Source organism: Hordeum vulgare, chromosome 1H (assembly GCF_904849725.1).
Source record: "Hordeum vulgare subsp. vulgare chromosome 1H, MorexV3_pseudomolecules_assembly, whole genome shotgun sequence".
Classification (NCBI taxonomy): domain Eukaryota; kingdom Viridiplantae; phylum Streptophyta; class Magnoliopsida; order Poales; family Poaceae; genus Hordeum; species Hordeum vulgare.
The window spans coordinates 289,145,953-289,165,930 of NC_058518.1; the positions used below are offsets into that span (position 1 = coordinate 289,145,953).

Consider the following 19,978-nt stretch of genomic DNA (forward strand, 5'->3'; position numbering starts at 1 on the left):
TCCATAGGAAGATCTGAATATGCGTAGGAATTTTTTTGAATTTATGCTAAGTTACCCAACAGTAGAAAGGATGAATGGAATGAGAATACGATGACAACTGATTAATAATCAATTCAAATTATTCTATGTAATTAGCAACAGTGGAAGTTTGTCGGATGGTGTAAAATTGTGGGATCAGTGTTTGGTGCCGATCGCGGTCGAAACGGGTACACAAAAGAGTGGTAAAAGAATCCCAGTCAAACTCTGTGAGGCATTTTGGGTGGATTGTAACCAGAGTGAAGCCGAACCAGAAAAATCAGCGCAGTCATTGGAACCCAAAAGGATGGTAAAATGCCAAACATCTGAAAATATTTCTCACAAAGATATTTTCAAAGGTTTGGATTATCCCGTGTGAACTCTGGAAAAGAGATGGATGGGTGGGTTTGACCCAGACCCAAGAGAAGCTGACTCGCGTGCACGAAAGGTGAAATAACAGTAGGAGAGGTAGGGATGAACTTAGGCCAACTCCACCGCATGACCCAATTCTGTCCGGCCCCGTCCGTTTGGGGTAAAAGGGACAAACAGGTCGGCCCAGCGCGAGACGGCCCGGACCCATCTTGTCCGTTTTGTGTCCGGCATGACTCATTTCGAGTGCAAACTTGCGCGGGATTTGGGTCGTGGCGGACATCAAACGGACGCGCGCTCGTCTGTGTCGGGGACGCGTGGCAGGCCGCCACCTACCTCCCACCCGCCCACATCAATGCGCACGAGCGGTCGGGCCCGCCTGTCATCCGCCCAGGGAACGGTCGGGGTCCTTCTTAAATGGGGAAGTCGTGGGCCGGTCGTCGTCCACAGTTCCCATCGCCACCCGACGGCCTCCTCGAAACCCGACAGCCGCGAACCCTAGCAGCCTCCTCGAACTCGTCGGTCGCCCACCTCGCAGCAGCCATGGGCATGTGGAACTACGGCCACAAGGGCACCCACGACCGCGAGGTTGGCTCCTCGTCGGGACGCCACCACGGCTCCATGAAGGAGGAGGCCGCATCACCACCGCGCCAGGACAACGCTCCCTTCACCATCGCTCCTAGGCCCGTCGGTCATCGCGACTAGCAGTACCTCAGCGTTGAGGTATGCCGGCGCTACTAGGAGACGAGGATGCCGGTCCCGTGGAGCGAAGTCCACCTCCCCAACGCGTGGCACCTCTTTGCCGACCGCGTCCCTATCCCGCCGGTGCCTACGAGCGGTCGTGCGCGCCGTGAGGAGATCGAGCGCCGCCGCCGCCTCCTCCCCGACGACCTCTACTATGACGAAAGGTACGCTGCTGACTCCACCCTTTGGGACACCTGGCTCAGGGATGAGCACGACATGCGGCGTGCCTCCTACTTTGTCGGCACAGTCTCAGGGCCGCGACGGGCACGGGAGGTGCGCGGGCGTACACAGGTGCGCCGCCTCACGCCCACGTCGTCACCTTCCCCGTCTCTGTCACCACCTCCACCTCCTCGCATGACGGAGGAGGAGGAGGCCCGGCTCATGCAGCGCGTCATGGAGGACTCCATGACGATGCATGATGAGCGCCAATGGCCGGGCCTGGACCGCGCCATGGCCCTCTCTGCGACCGGCGATGTTGCCATCCCCGAGCAGATGGAGGAGGAGGAGGTGGTCGTATTCCCTCCGGAACTGGTGGGCGCGTCATGGGGCTGGCCATGCACCGCGCCGGAGATGGCGCACACAGTGTGGGTCGTGACCTCGTGCCACACGCCACCGCGGTCACCGGAGCGGGAGGCCTCGCCATGGGAGGAGGTGTTGCATGCCAGCTTCCAGCCCGCCCCCGTGCACCAGGGACCGCCGGCCCACCTCTGGACGCCGCCGGCCTACGTCGACCTCGTCAGCGACGGCGACGACGACGACACCGGCGGCCAGTGAAGATGGCGACGACAACGACGGGCTTCTTTTTTATGTTAATTATGTCACACTCGGCCGTTTTGTGGCCGTGAAAACTAGGCCATTTTTAATGTTAATGTTATTATGTTTTAAGTTTTTTAACTTCTTTTATTTATTTTTAGTTGAGTTTTCCTTTTTTTTAATCAAGTCCAATATGGACATGATTTGGGGTGCGACCGCGCGGTGGACGCACGCACGACCAAACGGACTGAGTCGGACATGAGCGAACCCATTACTGTCCCAAACGGACAAAATCCGGCCAAACCGGACGTTCGTTTGGGGTCGTGCGGTGGAGTTGGCCTTACCCATTGTCGGGGGTGGGGGGTGTTCGAAGCGACACCATCGAGGGGCCCCGAGATATGTCATAGACGTCGTGGCCTGCACGCCCTGGAGGGGTGTCGGCCACACCGAGCCCGAGACCGATCTGGTCGCGAGCCGTCACAGGTGGGGCGTGGCTGCTTGCCTACGCCCGCTTCTCCTATGTGTCTCCCATGGGAGGCAGCTGCGCTAGTTGAAGCGCCGCCATCGCGTCACCTAGATCGGCGATCCGCTTCTCCAGATCGGCCCACTAGGCAGCCAGTTCGTTGATTTTATCCCTATAGGCCTCTATCTCTATGATTGCCTTGGGCTGGGACTTCATGGTGGTGTTGAGACGCTCGAGGATGGATTCGATCTATGGATCCATGGCGGCGATGATATATTTGCGTCGGTAATATATTGTGCTAGTTGTTGTAGTTGAATTTCCTACTTTCAATGGTTCGTTTATCTGGTACTTTGCGAGGTTGAGATGTTATGGCTGGATGTTTGGGTTGTAAACACTATCTATTTCGATGCTTCAATAAAATGGAGCAGGGGGGAACCCCTTTTATTCAAAAAAATCCATGGCGGCGATTTGCAAACGCGCCAACCATAGGCGTCGCGTCTCGATGAACTAGGTCAGAGTGGAGCGGGGAAGGGAAGTGGTGTGGTCTCTCATACCAGATACTAGCGACGAACTAGGATCTCATAGCAATTGGTAGCAGCAATCTTTAGTTCTAGCTATAACCGATTTGATACACGAATGGCGAGATGTGGACTAGGGTTCGAGCGAAAAGGGGAAGGGGGGAAGCTCGTGCCGCCGAGGGTAGACAACCATTAGAGATATGTTTTTAGTCTCTGAAGATTCGCCCCGCCTCTTGTCTGTGTTAGCTTGATTAGCTTCAGTGTCAAAGTTAGCAGTATCATTGTTGATGCACATTCATGATAACCCACAAGTATAGGGGATCGCAACAGTTTTCGAGGGTAGAGTATTCAACCCAAATTTATTGATTCGACTCAAGGGGAAGCGAAAGAATATTCTCAAGTATTAGCAGTTGACTTGTCAATTCAACCACACCTGAAAGATTTAGTATCCGCAGCAAAGTATCAGTAGCAAAGTAGGGTGATAGCAGCAGTAGCAACAGTAACCAGTAACAGCAGTAGCAACACAGTAACAGTAGCAGCAGTGACAGTAGTAGCGGCAAAGTAACATAGCAAGGACCAGTAGTAAAAAGCTCGTATGCATTGGATCGGTGATGGATGATTATGCCGGATGTGATTCATCATGTAACAGTTATAACACGGACAGATATGTAACTAGCTCCCGTTCGTCAATCTAATGTAGGCATGTATTCCGTATGTAGTCATACGTGCTTAGGGAAAAGAACTTGCATGACATCTATTGTCCATCCCTCCCGTGGCAGCGGGGTCCTAATGGAAACTACGGGATATTAAGGTTCTCCTTTTAATAAAGAACCGGACCAACGCATTAACACTTGGTGAATACATGAACTCCTCGTACTATGGTCATCTCCGGGAGTGGTTCCGGCTATTGTCACTCCGTGGTTGCCGGGTCATAACACATAGTAGGTGACTACAACTTGCAAGATAGGATCTAAAACACACATATATTGGCGACAACATAATAGGTTCAGATCTGAAATCATGGCACTCGGGCCCTAGTGACAAGCATTAAGCATGGCAAAGTAGTAGCAACATCAATCTCAAAACATAGTGGATACTAGCGATCAATCCCCGTCAAAACTAACTCGATTACATGATAGATCTCATCCAACTCATCACTGTCCAGCAAGCCTACGATGAGATTACTCACGAACGGTGAAGAGCATCATGGAATTGGCGATGAAGGAAGGTTGATGATGACGATGGCGACGATTTACCCTCTCCGGAGCCCAGAACGGACTCCAGATCTGCCCTCGACAAGAAGAACAGGAGGTGGCGGCGCCTCCGTATTGTAAAACGCGATGAACTCTTCTCCTTGATTTTTTTCGGACGAAACGGACTATATAGAGCTGGATTGAGAGGCGGTGGAGCGTCGTGGGCTCCACAAGCCTGCCAGGCGCGGCGAGCGGGGCCCGCGCCTGGTGGGCTTGTGGGCTCACGGCTCCACTTCCTCCGCTGATTCTTGCGCCGGTATTTTTCATAAATTCCAGAAAAATTCTCCATAAATTTTCAGGTCATTCCGAGAACTTTTATTTCTGCGTAAAAACAACGCCATGCCAATTATGCTGAAAATAGCGTTAGTGCGGGTTAGTTACAGTAAAATCATGCAAATTAGAGTCCAAAACAAGGGCAAAAGAGTTCGGAAAAGTAGATACGACGGAGACGTATCAATTCACGATTGCCATTCTTTTGCATATGTTGTTCTACTTGCTGTAATTACGGGCCACCGTGTGTGTGCGTCGTGTAATTTCATAAGCTAGGGTGTGATCTGATGACAGCGGTGTTACATTGCACGTTTTGGCTAAAAGTATGGTTTGCTATGACAATGGTGTTACATTGCGCGTTCTTCAGTCCGGCCATTGTGCTTCACCATCAGAACTGCCCTCATGTATGATACGATTGGTTAATGCTCCGATCTGCTTTATTTATTTTCAATGGAATGCCATTTATTCCATTAACCATATATCTCACCAATATCGCTAGCTACTAAACCACTCACAAAATTGTTGGAATTATGCCCTATAGGCAATAATAAATGTATAGTTATTATTATAATTCATGTATCAAGATAATAGTTTATTATCCATGCTATAATTGTATTGAATGAAGACTCATTTACATGTGTGGATACATAGACAAAACACCGTCCCTAGCATGCCTCTAGTTGGCTAGCCAGTTGATCGATGATAGTCAGTGTCTTCTGATTATGAACAAGGTGTTGTTGCTTGATAACTGGATCAAGTCATTGGGAGAATCACGTGATGGACTAGACCCAAACTAATAGACGTAGCATGTTGATCGTGTCATTTTGTTGCTACTGTTTTCTGCGTGTCAAGTATTTATTCCTATGACCATGAGATCGTATAACTCACTGACACCGGAGGAATGCTTTGTGTGTATCAAACGTCGCAACGTAACTGGGTGACTATAAAGATGCTCTACAGGTATCTCCGAAGGTGTTAGTTGATTTAGTATGGATCAAGACTGGGATTTGTCACTCCGTGTGACGGAGAGGTATCTCGGGGCCCACTCGGTAATACAACATCACACACAAGCCTTGCAAGCAATGTAACTTAGTGTAAGTTGCGGGATCTTGTATTACGGAACGAGTAAAGAGACTTGTCGGTAAACGAGATTGAAATAGGTATGCGGATACTGACGATCGAATCTCGGGCAAGTAACATACCGAAGGACAAAGGGAATGACATACGGGATTATACGAATCCTTGGCACTGAGGTTCAAACGATAAGATCTTCGTAGAATATGTAGGATCCAATATGGGCATCCAGGTCCCGCTATTGGATATTGACCGAGGAGTCTCTCGGGTCATGTCTACATAGTTCTCGAACCCGCAGGGTCTGCACACTTAAGGTTCGACGTTGTTTTATGCGTATTTGAGTTATATGGTTGGTTACCGAATGTTGTTCGGAGTCCCGGATGAGATCACGGACGTCACGAGGGTTTCCGGAATGGTCCGGAAACGAAGATTGATATATAGGATGACCTCATTTGATTACCGGAAGGTTTTCGGAGTTACCGGGAATGTACCGGGAATGATGAATGGGTTCCGGGAGTTCACCGGGGGGCAACCCACCCCGGGGAAGCCCATAGGCTTTGGGGAGACACACCAGCCCTTAGTGGGCTGGTGGGACAGCCCCAAGGGGGCCTATGCGCCAAGAGAAGGAAATCAAAGGAAAAGAAAAAAAAAGAGGGAGGAAGTGGGAAGGGAGGGGGACTCCTCCCACCAAACCAAGTCCAACTCGGTTTGGGGGGGGAGTCCTCCCCCCCTTGGCTCGGCCGACCCCTTGAGGGTCCCTTGGACCCCAAGGCAAGGTCCCCCTCCCTCCTCCTATATATATGGGGCTTTTAGGGCAGATTTGAGACGACTTTCTCACGGCTGCCCGACCACATACCTCCATAGTTTTTCCTCTAGATCGCGTTTCTGCGGAGCTCGGGCGGAGCCCTGCTGAGACGAGATCATCACCAACCTCCGGAGCGCCGTCACGCTGCCGGAGAACTCTTCTACCTCTCCGTCTCTCTTGCTGGATCAAGAAGGCCGAGATCATCGTCGAGATGTACGTGTGCTGAACGCGGAGGTGCCGTCCATTCGGTACTAGATCGTGGGACTGATCGCGGGATTGTTCGCGGGGCGGATCGAGGGACGTGAGGACGTTCCACTACATCAACCGCGTTCTCTAACGCTTCTGCTGTACGATCTACAAGGGTACGTAGATCACTCATCCCCTCTCGTAGATGGACATCACCATGATAGGTCTTCGTGCGCGTAGGAAAATTTTTGTTTCCCATGCGACGTTCCCCAACAGTGGCATCATGAGCTAGGTTCATCCGTAGATGTCTTCTGGAGTAGAACACAAAAGGTTTTGTGGGCGGTGATGTGCGTTTTGCTGCCCTCCTTAGTCTTTTCTTGATTCCGCGGTATTGTTGGATTGAAGCCGCTTGGACCGACATTACTCGTATGCTTACGAGAGACTGGTTTCATCGTTACGAGTAACCCCCTTTGCTCAAAGATGATTGGCAAGTGACGGTTTCTCCAACTTTAGTTGAATCGGATTTGACCGAGGAGGTCCTTGGATGAGGTTAAATAGCAACTCATATATCTCCGTTGTGGTGTTTGCGTAAGTAAGATGCGATCCTACTAGATACCCTTGGTCATCACGTAAAACATGCAACAACAAAATTAGAGGACGTCTAACTTGTTTTTGCAGGGTATGATTGTGATGTGATGTGGCCAACGATGTGATGTGATATATTGGATGTATGAGATGATCATGTTGTAATAGAAATATCGACTTGCATGTCGATGGTACGACAACCGGCAGGAGCCATAGGGTTGTCTTTATACTAACGTTTGTGCTTGCAGATGCGTTTACTATTCTGCTAGGATGTAGCTTTAGTAGTAATAGCATAAGTAGCACGACAACCCCGATGGCAACACGTTGATGGATGATCATGGTGTGGCGCCGGTGACAAGAAGATCGTGCTGGTGCTTTGGTGATGGAGATCAAGAAGCACGTGATGATGGCCATATCATGTCACTTATGAATTGCATGTGATGTTAATCCTTTTTGCACCTTATTTTGCTTAGAACGACGGTAGCATTATGAGGTGATCTCTCACTAAAATTTCAAGACGAAATTGTGTTCTCCCCGACTGTGCACCGTTGCTACAGTTCGTTGTTTCGAGACACCACGTGATGATCGGGTGTGATAGACTCAACGTTCACATACAACGGGTGCAAAACAGTTGCGCACGCGGAACACTCGGGTTAAGCTTGACGAGCCTAGCATGTGCAGACATGGCCTCGGAACACATGAGACCGAAAGGCCGATCATGAATCATATAGTTGATATGATTAGCATAGGGATGCTTACCATTGAAACTATACTCAACTCACGTGATGATCGGACTTGGGATAGTGTAAGTGGATCATGAACCACTCAAATGACTAGAGAGATGTACTTTTTGAGTGGGAGTTTAGCATATAATTTGATTAAGTTGAACTCTAATTATCTTGAACATAATCTAAGTCCACTTTGAATATATTTGTGTTGTAGATCATGGATCACGCAAGTGTCATCCTGAATTTTAATACGTTCCTAGAGAAAGCTAAGTTGAAAGATGATGGAAGCAACTTTGTAGACTGGGCTCGTAATCTTAAGCTAATCTTACAAGATGGAAAGAAGGATTATGTCCTTAATGCTGCACTAGGATATGAACCACCCGCTACGGCTGATCAGGATGTTAAGAACGCTTGGTTAGCACGTAAGGAGGACTACTCAATAGTTCAATGTGCAGTCTTGTATGGCTTAGAACCGGGACTTCAACGTCGCTTTGAGCGTCATGGAGCATTTGAGATGTTCCAGGAGTTGAAGTTTATCTTTCAGAAGAACGCCCGAATCGAGAGGTATGAGACCTCCGATAAATTCTATGCTTGCAAGATGGAGGAAAACTCGTCTGTCAGTGAACATGTGCTCAAAATGTCTGGGTACTCAAACCGTCTAGCTGAACTGGGGATTGAACTCCCGCAAGAAGCTATCACTGACAGAATCCTTCAATCACTGCCGCCAAGCTATAAAGGCTTTGTGTTGAACTACAACATGCAAGGGATGAACAAGTCTCCCGGTGAGTTGTTTGCGATGCTGAAAGTCGTAGAGTCTGAACTCCGTAAGGAGCATCAAGTGTTGATGGTGAGCAAGACCACTAGTTTCAAGAGAAACGGCAAAGGCAAGAAGGGCAATTCGAAGAAGAGCGGCAAGCCTGTTGCCAATCCGCCGAAGAAACCCAAGGCTGGACCTAAGCCTGAAACAGAGTGCTTCTATTGCAAGGGTATGGGTCACTGGAAGCGCAATTGCCCCAAGTATCTGGCAGATAAGAAGGCGGGCAAAGAAAAATCAGGTATATTTGATATACATGTTATTGATGTGTACTTAACCGGCTCTCGTAGTAGTGCCTGGGTATTCGATACCGGTTCTGTTGCTCACATTTGCAACTCGAAGCAGGAACTGCGGAATAGACGAAGGCTGGCGAAAGACGAAGTGACGATGCGCGTAGGAAACGGTTCCAAGGTTGATGCAATCGCCGTCGGCACAGTGTCACTTCAACTACCATCGGGATTAGTGATGAACTTAAATCATTGTTATTTAGTGCCTGCGTTGAGCATGAACATTATATCTGGATCTTGTTTATTGCGAGACGGTTACTCTTTTAAGTCTGAGAATAATGGTTGTTCTATTTCTATGAGTAACATCTTTTATGGTCATGCACCGAATGTGAGAGGATTGTTCATATTGAATCTTGATAGCGATACGCATATACATAACATTGAGACCAAAAGAGTTAGAGTAAACAATGATAGCGCCATATTTTTGTGGCACTGCCGCTTGGGTCATATTGGTGTAAAGCGCATGAAGAAACTCCATGCTGATGGACTTTTGGGGTCACTTGACACGTGCGAACCATGCCTCATGGGCAAGATGACTAAGACTCCGTTCTCCGGAACAATGGAGCGTGCAAGTGACTTGTTGGAAATCATACATACCGATGTGTGTGGTCCAAATGAGCGTGGAGGCACGCAGCGGATATCGTTATTTTCTCACCTTCACTGATGATTTAACTAGATATGGTTATGTCTACTTGATGAAGCACAAGTCTGAAACATTTGAAAAGTTCAAGCAATTTCAGAGTGAAGTGGAAAATCATCATAACAAGAAGATCAAGTTCCTACGGTCTGATCGTGGGGGTGAATATCTGAGTTTCGAGTTTGGTACTCACTTAAGACAATGTGGAATTGTTTCATAGTTAACACCGCCTGGAACACCACAGCGTAATGGTGTGTCCGAATGTCGTAATCGTACTTTGTTAGAGATGGTGCGATCTATGATGTCTCTTACTGATTTGCCGTTATCATTTTGGGGTTATGCATTAGAAACAGCTGCATTCACTTTAAATAGGGCACCATCGAAATCCGTTGAGACGACACCATACGAACTGTGGTATGGCAAAAGGCCAAAGTTGTCGTTTCTTAAAGTTTGGGGATGTGATGCTTATGTCAAAAAGCTTTAGCCTGAAAAGCTGGAACCCAAAGCGGAAAAGTGTGTCTTCATAGGTTACCCAAAAGAGACAGTTGGGTACACCTTCTATCTCAAATCCGAGGGCAAAGTGTTTGTTGCTAAGAACGGAACTTTTCTCGAGAAGGAGTTTCTCGAGAGAGAATTGAGTGGGAGGAAGATAGAACTTGACGAGGTTGTCGAACCTCTCATCCCTCTAGATGGTGGCGCAGGGCAAGGGGAAACCTCTGTCGTTGCGACGCCGGTTGAGGAGGAAGTTAATGATGATGATCATGAAACTCCAGTTCAAGTTTCTGTTGAACCGCGCAGGTCGACGAGATCACGCGCTGCTCCAGAGTGGTACGGTAATCCCGTCTTATCAATCATGTTGTTAGACAACAATGAACCTGCAAATTATGAAGAAGCAATGGTGGGCCCAGATTCCAACAAATGGCTAGAAGCCATGAAATCCGAGATAGGATCTATGTATGAGAACAAAGTGTGGACTTTGGAGATACTACCTGAGGGCCGCAAGGCTATTCAGAACAAATGGATCTTTAAGAAGAAGACGGACGCTGACGGTAATGTGACCGTTTATAAAGCTCGACTTGTGGAAAAGGGTTTTTCACAAGTTCCAGGAGTTGACTACGATGAGACCTTCTCACCCGTAGCGATGCTTAAGTCCGTCAGAATCATGTTAGCAATAGCTGCATTTTTCGATATGAAATCTGGCAGATGGATGTCAAAACGGCGTTCCTTAACGGTTTCCTTAAGGAAGAGTTGTATATGATGCAACCCGAAGGTTTTGTCGATCCTAAAAATGCTGACAAGGTGTGCAAGCTCCAGCGATCCATTTATGGACTGGTGCAAGCATCTCGGAGTTGGAACAAACGCTTTGATGAGGTGATCAAAGCATTTGGGTTTATACAAGTGGTTGGAGAATCTTGTATTTACAAGAAAGTGAGTGGGAGCTCTGTGGCGTTTCTGATATTATATGTGGATGACATATTACTGATTGGAAACAACGTAGAGCTTTTGGAAAGCATAAAAGGTTACTTGAATAAAAGTTTCTCTATGAAGGACCTAGGAGAAGCTGCTTACATTCTAGGCATTAAGATCTATAGGGATAGATCAAAGCGCCTGATAGGACTTTCACAAAGCACATACCTTGATAAAGTTTTGAAGAGGTTCAAAATGGAACAGTCCAAGAAAGGGTTCTTGCCAGTGTTACAAGGTACGAGATTGAGTAAGACTCAGTGCCCAACAACTGATGAAGATAGAGAGCATATGCGCTCCGTCCCCTATGCTTCAGCCATAGGCTCTATCATGTATGCAATGTTGTGCACTAGACCGGATGTTAGCCTGGCCATAAGTATGGCAGGTAGGTTCCAGAGTAATCCAGGAGTGGATCACTGGACGGCGGTCAAGAATATCCTGAAGTACCTGAAAAGGACTAAGGAGATGTTTCTCGTGTATGGAGGTGACGAAGAGCTCGCTGTAAAAAGGTTACGTCGATGCAAGCTTTGACACAGATCCGGACGACTCTAAGTCGCAAACCGGATACGTATTTATTCTTAATGGGGGTACAGTAAGCTGGTACAGTTCCAAGCAAAGCGTCGTAGCAGATTCTACATGTGAAGCGGAGTACATGGCTGCCTCGGAGGCGGCTAAGGAGGGTGTCTGGATGAAGCAGTTCATGACGGATTTTGGAGTGGTGCCAAGTGCACTGGATCCAATAACCTTGTTCTGTGACAACACTGGTGCCATTGCCTTAGCAAAGGAACCAAGGTTTCACAAGAAGACCAGACACATCAAACGACGCTTCAACCTCATCCGCGACTACGTCGAGGAGGAGGACGTAAATATATGCAAAGTGCATACGGATCTGAATGTAGCAGACCCGCTGACTAAACCTCTTCCACGGCCAAAACATGATCGACACCAGAACTGTATGGGTGTTAGATTTATTACAATGTAATTCACATGGTGATGTGAGGGCTAGATTATTGACTCTAGTGCAAGTGGGAGACTGTTGGAATTATGCCCTAGAGGCAATAATAAATGTATAGTTATTATTATAATTCCTGTATCAAGATAATAGTTTATTATCCATGCTATAATTGTATTGAATGAAGACTCATTTACATGTGTGGATACATAGACAAAACACCGTCCCTAGCATGCCTCTAGTTGGCTAGCCAGTTGATCGATGATAGTCAGTGTCTTCTGATTATGAACAAGGTGTTGTTGCTTGATAACTGGATCACGTCATTGGGAGAATCACGTGATGGACTAGACCCAAACTAATAGACGTAGCATGTTGATCGTGTCATTTTGTTGCTACTGTTTTCTGCGTGTCAAGTATTTATTCCTATGAACATGAGATCGTATAACTCACTGACACCGGAGGAATGCTTTGTGTGTATCAAACGTCGCAACATAACTGGGTGACTATAAAGATGCTCTACAGGTATCTCCGAAGGTGTTAGTTGATTTAGTATGGATCAAGACTGGGTTTGTCACTCCGTGTGACGGAGAGGTATCTCGGGGCCCACTCGGTAATACAACATCACACACAAGCCTTGCAAGCAATGTAACTTAGTGTAAGTTGCGGGATCTTGTATTACGGAACGAGTAAAGAGACTTGCCGGTAAACGAGATTGAAATAGGTATGCGGATACTGACGATCGAATCTCGGGCAAGTAACATACCGAAGGACAAAGGGAATGACATACGGGATTATACGAATCCTTGGCACTGAGGTTCAAACGATAAGATCTTCGTAGAATATGTAGGATCCAATATGGGCATCCAGGTCCCGCTATTGGATATTGACCGAGGAGTCTCTCGGGTCATGTCTACATAGTTCTCGAACCCGCAGGGTCTGCACACTTAAGGTTCGACGTTGTTTTATGCGTATTTGAGTTATATGGTTGGTTACCGAATGTTGTTCGGAGTCCCAAATGAGATCACGGACGTCACGAGGGTTTCCGGAATGGTCCGGAAACGAAGATTGATATATAGGATGACCTCATTTGATTACCGGAAGGTTTTCGGAGTTACCGGGAATGTACCGGGAATGTACCGGGAATGACGAATGGGTTCCGGGAGTTCACCGGGGGGGGGCAACCCACCCCGGGGAAGCCCATAGGCTTTGGGGAGACACACCAGCCCTTAGTGGGCTGGTGGGACAGCCCCAAGGGGGCCTATGCGCCAAGAGAAGGAAATCAAAGGAAAAGAAAAAAAAAGAGGGAGGAAGTGGGAAGGGAGGGGGACTCCTCCCACCAAACCAAGTCCAACTCGGTTTGGGGGGGGAGTCCTCCCCCCCTTGGCTCGGCCGACCCCTTGAGGGTCCCTTGGACCCCAAGGCAAGGTCCCCCTCCCTCCTCCTATATATATGGGGCTTTTAGGGCAGATTTGAGACGACTTTCTCACGGCTGCCCGACCACATACCTCCATAGTTTTTCCTCTAGATCGCGTTTCTGCGGAGCTCGGGCGGAGCCCTGCTGAGACGAGATCATCACCAACCTCCGGAGCGCCGTCATGCTGCCGGATAACTCTTCTACCTCTCCGTCTCTCTTGCTGGATCAAGAAGGCCGAGATCATCGTCGAGCTGTACGTGTGCTGAACGCGGAGGTGCCGTCCGTTCGGTACTAGATCGTGGGACTGATCGCGGGATTGTTCGCTGGGCGGATCGAGGGACGTGAGGACGTTCCACTACATCAACCGCGTTCTCTAACGCTTCTGCTGTACGATCTACAAGGGTACGTAGATCACTCATCCCCTCTCGTAGATGGACATCACCATGATAGGTCTTCGTGCGCGTAGGAAAATTTTTGTTTCCCATGCGACGTTCCCCAACAAAAATAAGGGGCAAGCCCTGATTTGCACCAAAAGTCGCAACAGCGCAAAATGAAATAATAAAAGAGTTGATAATCGAGCAAATCATTTAGTATCTGAAAAGAGTGTCGAGCACTTGGACTAGCACTCAGAGTTGTTAGTCGTGTTGGCATTGGACTCTCATGTAATCTCAACCTCCTCCCATTCTTGTTCTCCTCTTGGACTCTTTGTAACGATCTGATCAGAGGCTTGTACACCACAACGAGGGCTTCTCGTCCCAATATAAATACACATCACGCAGCTCCCTCTCGGAGTAGGAACGCTTCCTCGATTCAATTTTACATGGTATACAGAGCTAGACTCTTCCCTATCATCTAGCAAATACAAAACCCAAACACCCTTCCATCGCCGTGGGTGCAAGCTCAAGCGACGTAGGCCTAAACCTCGGTGCTCCACCAACACAGAAGCTTGCAAAGGGGAACTACCTCCTATGGAAGGCGCGGGTCATGCCGGCACTGCAAGGCATGCAAGTGACCGGCATGCTCAACGGCAGCGATGCCGCACCGCCCAAGATGGTAGAAGTTGCCAAGGCGGATAAAACCATGGCCATAAAGCTCAATCCTCTGTACGGCCCATGGTTATCGAAGGATTAGCGGGTTCTGAGCTACCTGTTGAACTCTCTCACCCAAGAAATCCTTGCGCAAGTCATCGGTAAGGATGGTACCTTTGATCTCTGGACTGCTCTTACCACCTTGTTCGATGCGCAGTCACAATCCCGGATAACAAATCTGAGGATAGCCATCGCCAACACCAAGAAGGGCAACATGTCCAGCAACTCCTTCATCGCCAAGATGAAGAGCCTCGTAGACGAACTTGCAGCAGCAGGGCGTCTAGTATATGACAAGGAGATGGTCGACTACATCCTTGCCGGCCTCGATCGGGACTATGATCCTATCGTTGCAACAGTCAACGCCATCAAAAACTCCATCACCATTGATGATCTTTTTGCACAGATTTCCGCCTTCGGTTAAAGGATGGAGATGTTAGGTGACGGACCTAAGGGTTTCCGATCGTCGGCCAACACCGTGTACAGAGCTCGCGGACAGTCCCGTGCCAAAGGAGGACGTGGGCGAGGAAACAAGGGTCGCGGTCGCTCTGATCATTAGGCCTCTCCTTCTCCTGTTCGTGTTGGTGGAAGCGGTGGTTTTCAGCAGCTTCAGCGACAGCAACCACCACAACAACATCAGCAACAACATGAAGGTGACTACCCCAAGTGCGAGATATGTTACAAATATCATGCTGGTGGTGCTAGAGCCTGCTGGCATCAGTATGAGGAGGATCGTGAAGAGAAGAAGAAGGCAAATCTCATCACCAACTCCTACGGAATTGACACCAATTGGTATGCAGATTGCGGTGCTACCGAGCACATCACAGGGGAACTCGACAAGTTAACAACGCGGGAAAGGTACCACGGTGGTGACCAAGTGCATACGACAAGTGGAACTGGTATGGATATTTCTCACATTGGTAATTCAATTGTTAAAACTCCTCAAAGAAATATGCATCTCAATAATGTCTTACATGTTCCACATGCCTCAAAAAATCTTGTCTCCATTCATCATTTTACACTTGATAACAATGTTCTCATAATCTTCTATCCTTACTCTTTTGTGATTAAGGACTTGGCAACGAGGAGAGTCATCCTTAGAGGAAAGTGCGAGGGAGGCCTCTACCCAATCATATCACCATCTTCTTCATCATGGTCAAATAAACAAGCATGGAGTGTCACCAAACCAACTTCGGCACGGTGGCACAAACGTTTAGGTGATCCATCTTCAGTCATTGTTCAACATGTTCTTAGTAAAAATAATCTCCCTTATGTGTCTAGTGTTGAGTCAGTTTGTGATGTGTGTCAACAAGCGAAAAGTCATCAACTACCGTATCCCATCTCTACCAGTATATCTACTGCTCCCTTGCAGCTTATTTTTTCACACGTTTGGGGGCCAGCTCCCATGTCAGATGGTAGATTCTCTTACTATGTAAGCTTTATCTATGTCTATAGCAAGTTTACTTGGATTTACTTGCTAAAGAAACGATCGGATGTCTTCCAAGTTTTCCTCAATTTTCAAAATCTTGTTAAACGCCAACTGAACTCTAAAATCCTTGCCATGCAAACAGGCTGAGGAGGTGAATATGAGAAAGTTAATTCCTTTTTTCAACAAATCGGAATTTCACATCATGTCGCTTGTCCACATGCTCACGAACAAAATGGCTCTGCCGAGCAAAAACATCGCCACATTGTTGAAGTAGGACTAGCATTGCTAGCCCATGCATCCATGCCTCTCAAATTCTTGGATGAAGCTTTTCTCACCGCCACATATCTTATCTAAATTCGTCCCAGTAAAGTAATACAATTTGAGAGTCCAATAACTCGTAATTTTGGTATAAATCCAGATATTGCATCCGTTCACATCTTTGGCCGTGCATGTTCGCTAAATCTTTAGACCATATAACACACGCAAACTTGTGTTTCATTTCAAAAGATGTGTCTTTTTAGCCTATAGTCCTATGCATAAAGGGATTAAGTGTCTCGATGTATCCACTGGCAGGGTTTATATCTCTCGGGATGTTGTCTTAGATGAAACGGATTTTACTCACCAATGTGCTAATACTCCTAGTTCACCAACGCTTCTTGATTCAATTTTACAAGAGCAACTCCAACAGGCCCGTATTCCGCAAAACTATAAACGCGGTTTACACCTCGCGTTTACAGCTCACGCGGCAGGGTCTATACGGACGCAAAATCACCGTTGCAGAACAAAAACCGTATCTTGGACTATAAAATTTGAAAAACAAGTTTCACGCGACAAATTATGACGCAAATGCGGATAGGATGTTCATACATAGGGGCAGATCATTCATACATAGCTAGATATATTACATAAAAAGTTCGCCGGAGCTCGTCGAATCTACCTTATCCTAGAACTAGCCAAAATCGAGCTCATCGGAGCTCATATGGTGTCGAATCTACCTTATCCTAGAACTAGCCAAAATCGAGCTTATCGGAGCTCATATGGTGTCGTGGCTGACATGCAAGCTCACCGGAGCCCAGCGGCGACGTCGACGAAGATCCTCTCCTGCTCTGATCCTTCTCATCAAGTGTGAGGGTCGATGCGAGGGCCTAGGGCCTACTCGTAAAGCACGGTGTGGACCTCGTCCTCCCTCTGACGGTGCTGCCGATCCTCTTCCTTGCAGCCAAAATTGTGTCAGCCTCCGCCGGGGGGGGGGGGGGGGGGGGGGGGAGTGTACCGCAAGGCGGAGCGTGTCACGCCATGTCGACTCTGATGCAAGGCGGCGTGTCACGCCATGTCGACTATGACGCAACACTTTTGCTCGGGGTCATCATCGTCGTGCCGGCCGGAATTCCGAATCCGGCGAATCAACGGATTTAAGGCGCCTGCTCAGCCAATGGAGAGTACCGCGGAGCTGAGCGATTTGTGAACCATATCAACATCCTTAACCCATAAATATAACACAAGTGGGGAGGGCAAGTAGTACATAGGGTCTGATCTGGCAAAAAAACCTCCCAAACCAAATTTACTGTTAGGAGACTTTTACAGTATCTGTTGAACCCGATGCTGAAACAACATGTCATCCACCATGCTCTACTCAACACACGTTATTGAAGGCTGGGTTGAGCTATCGTGCAAAATCGAGGAAATACTGTCGTCTTTTAACCGAGATCCACGCTTTTGGCCTCTCTACTCAACACACATTATTGAAGGCTGGGTTGAGCTATCGTGCAAAATCGAGGAAATACTGCCTTTAAACGAGGTCCACTCTTTTGGCCCAAACAGATTATTCAATGAGCAATGCTGCATACACGACAGTGGTCTCACGAAATACAGACGGCATGCCATGTCCCACCATCCAAGCGCAAGATTAAACATCAGGTAGTTGGATTCTCTATCGTTTTGTTCACAACCAATCGAGATGTCCTAAACTGTGGTTGGTAAGACACAATATGTCGTATCAAAACAGGATTCAAATGATGAAAACTCAGATGTATTTCAATCATATACGTCTAAGACGAGCAGAAGACCAACAAGAGCGCATCATACAGCTCCCTAATATTCAACAATCTTTCGACCAGAACAGAGACAAAGGTCAACCCCTGTATTCAGGTGCAACCAATGAACCTATTCAACATATTCAGTGAAGCCAAAAAAAACATAACAACGTAGTACAAATATCACCGGTTTAAACTCAATGAACTGCAGATATTCAACAAAAACAAACAAGAGCACAAGATAACCAAGCAAACCCATCAAAAGCAGGGCCGGCCATTCAACACAGATTTTTTTCAAAGGAAATTAAAAAGAAAACCAATCAATATTCACCTGGCTGGAACCTAAACAACCTAAATAGCAGAATCAGCATCTGCTTGCATTGCAGAACAGAAGTAGACCAAATCACACCAATAATAACAGCAGGACTGGGTCCTTGGGTACACAGATTCCAATGGGAGAACATAATAAACCAGCCCAATATTAGTTCAAGCAACGATGTTGTTGCATTGCAAAGGACAAGTAGACCAAAGCACCCCAATTACTCACAGAGCAGGACTGCGTCCTTGGGTACTCAGGTTCCAGTGGGAGAACAGAACAAACTTGTCCAATATTAGCCCATCTGGTTGCAATGCGGAGCATAACTAGACCAAAGCACCCGATTACTCACAGAGCAGGTCAGGGTCCTTGGGTACTCATGTTGCAGCGAAAGAACATAATACAGTAGTCAAAGATCAGCAACCCCAAGTGTGGTATACAATGACCAGACTTGGTTTACGGTTGCCTTTTCAACAAAGAAAAAGGGAACTAGTTCGATCCTGTGAACTCCCTAAACTGAAAGACACTATCGTAATTAAATATCAGAGCAAAGACACAAGTAACAAACCAAAACACAACTAATGTTGGCAACCCACTGGTGCTGACAAAAAATAAGAACAATTGAACAACACACTAGACCCATAACAAACCTATAAGGCATGTCCCACTACTGAACGTTATAGCTAGGTTATGACAGGACATCGGCCTACATAGAGAAATTCATTGCATAGGTGTTGTATCAACATGACAATGCATACATATATAATTATAAATAGACAGCTCACGAATCAATCGATCATCGAGCAACAATAGCAAAGATATCACATAAACTTCAAAGCTCAACAGCAATATATCGAATCACTTCAGATTAACGGTTGGATAAACAGATCATGTCCACCATACGCAGATCAAAACACCTCGAACTTAAGAGCTGAGTTCAAAATAGTACTTGCCACAAGTAACAGATCTAATAAAAACTTATAAAGCATGATAGGGGTACGGCGACGATGCGGGGGAACCTAGGCGCGGTTGCCACCGCGGGGTCCGTTGTACGGCTGGCGGAAGGGGGCGGCGGACGCGGTGACCTCGGGAGCGCGCTCGACGCCAGGGAGATCGGCCATGCCGAGGAACGCCAGCATGTCCATCGTCTCCTTGTCGACGCGGATCTCGTCGACCTCAAGAGCCGACTTCTCAGGGACGAAGTCCATGCGGCGCTCGCGCTCCTCCTCCTGCAGCTTGAGGGAGATGCCGCGGACGGGGCCGCGCTGGATGCGGCGCATCAGATGGGTGGTGAAGCCGGCCACCTTGTTGCGGAGGCGCTTCGACTGCAAGATGGACACCTCCTCGAGCACCTTCTTGTTGGTGTGGAAGTCGAGGGTCATCCGAGAATAGTACTTCTCGATGACCTGTCGGGAGGTCTTCTTCACGGTCTTGGTGCGGACGCGACCCATGGCTGCGGCGGCTCCCTCTCCTTCTCCGGCGGCGGCGGCGGCGGCTCGGCGCTTGTTGGTGCGGGGTGCGGCGGCGCGTGGGCTGGAGGGGTAGGGTTTGGGGGCGACTTGAACTTTTATAATGGTACCGGCCGCGTGCGTAGCTAGGGTTTGGGCGTGGGGGACGGATGCCAGCCGTTCGTATTGCGATGGGCGCACGAGATCGAAATTACCTTTGTTGGGCCTCACGTTGTTCGGAAGGTCTCTTCTTTACTCATTTCGGTTGGTTTAGGCCCAGTAGAATAAAACTGGACTGGAATCTTAATCAGTACTTCTTATTTCCCTTTGCCACAC

At 47.9% G+C, this 19,978-nt stretch overlaps 1 protein-coding gene across 1 annotated transcript; it reads right to left on the minus strand.

Annotated features, from left to right (window-relative positions):
* Positions 1-19,045: 19,045 nt before the first annotated feature.
* On the minus strand, positions 19,046-19,729 carry LOC123431435 (40S ribosomal protein S17-3-like). Its single transcript, XM_045115211.1, has one exon. It carries the CDS (start codon positions 19,643-19,645, stop codon positions 19,214-19,216), a length of 432 nt encoding a protein of 143 aa, XP_044971146.1. The 5' UTR covers positions 19,646-19,729; the 3' UTR covers positions 19,046-19,213.
* Positions 19,730-19,978: the final 249 nt, after the last annotated feature.

What these genes read in the sequence shown, in the direction of transcription:
- LOC123431435 (XM_045115211.1), bottom strand. Translation starts at nt 19,645, where the DNA reads ATGGGTCGCGTCCGCACCAAGACCGTGAAGAAGACCTCCCGACAGGTC.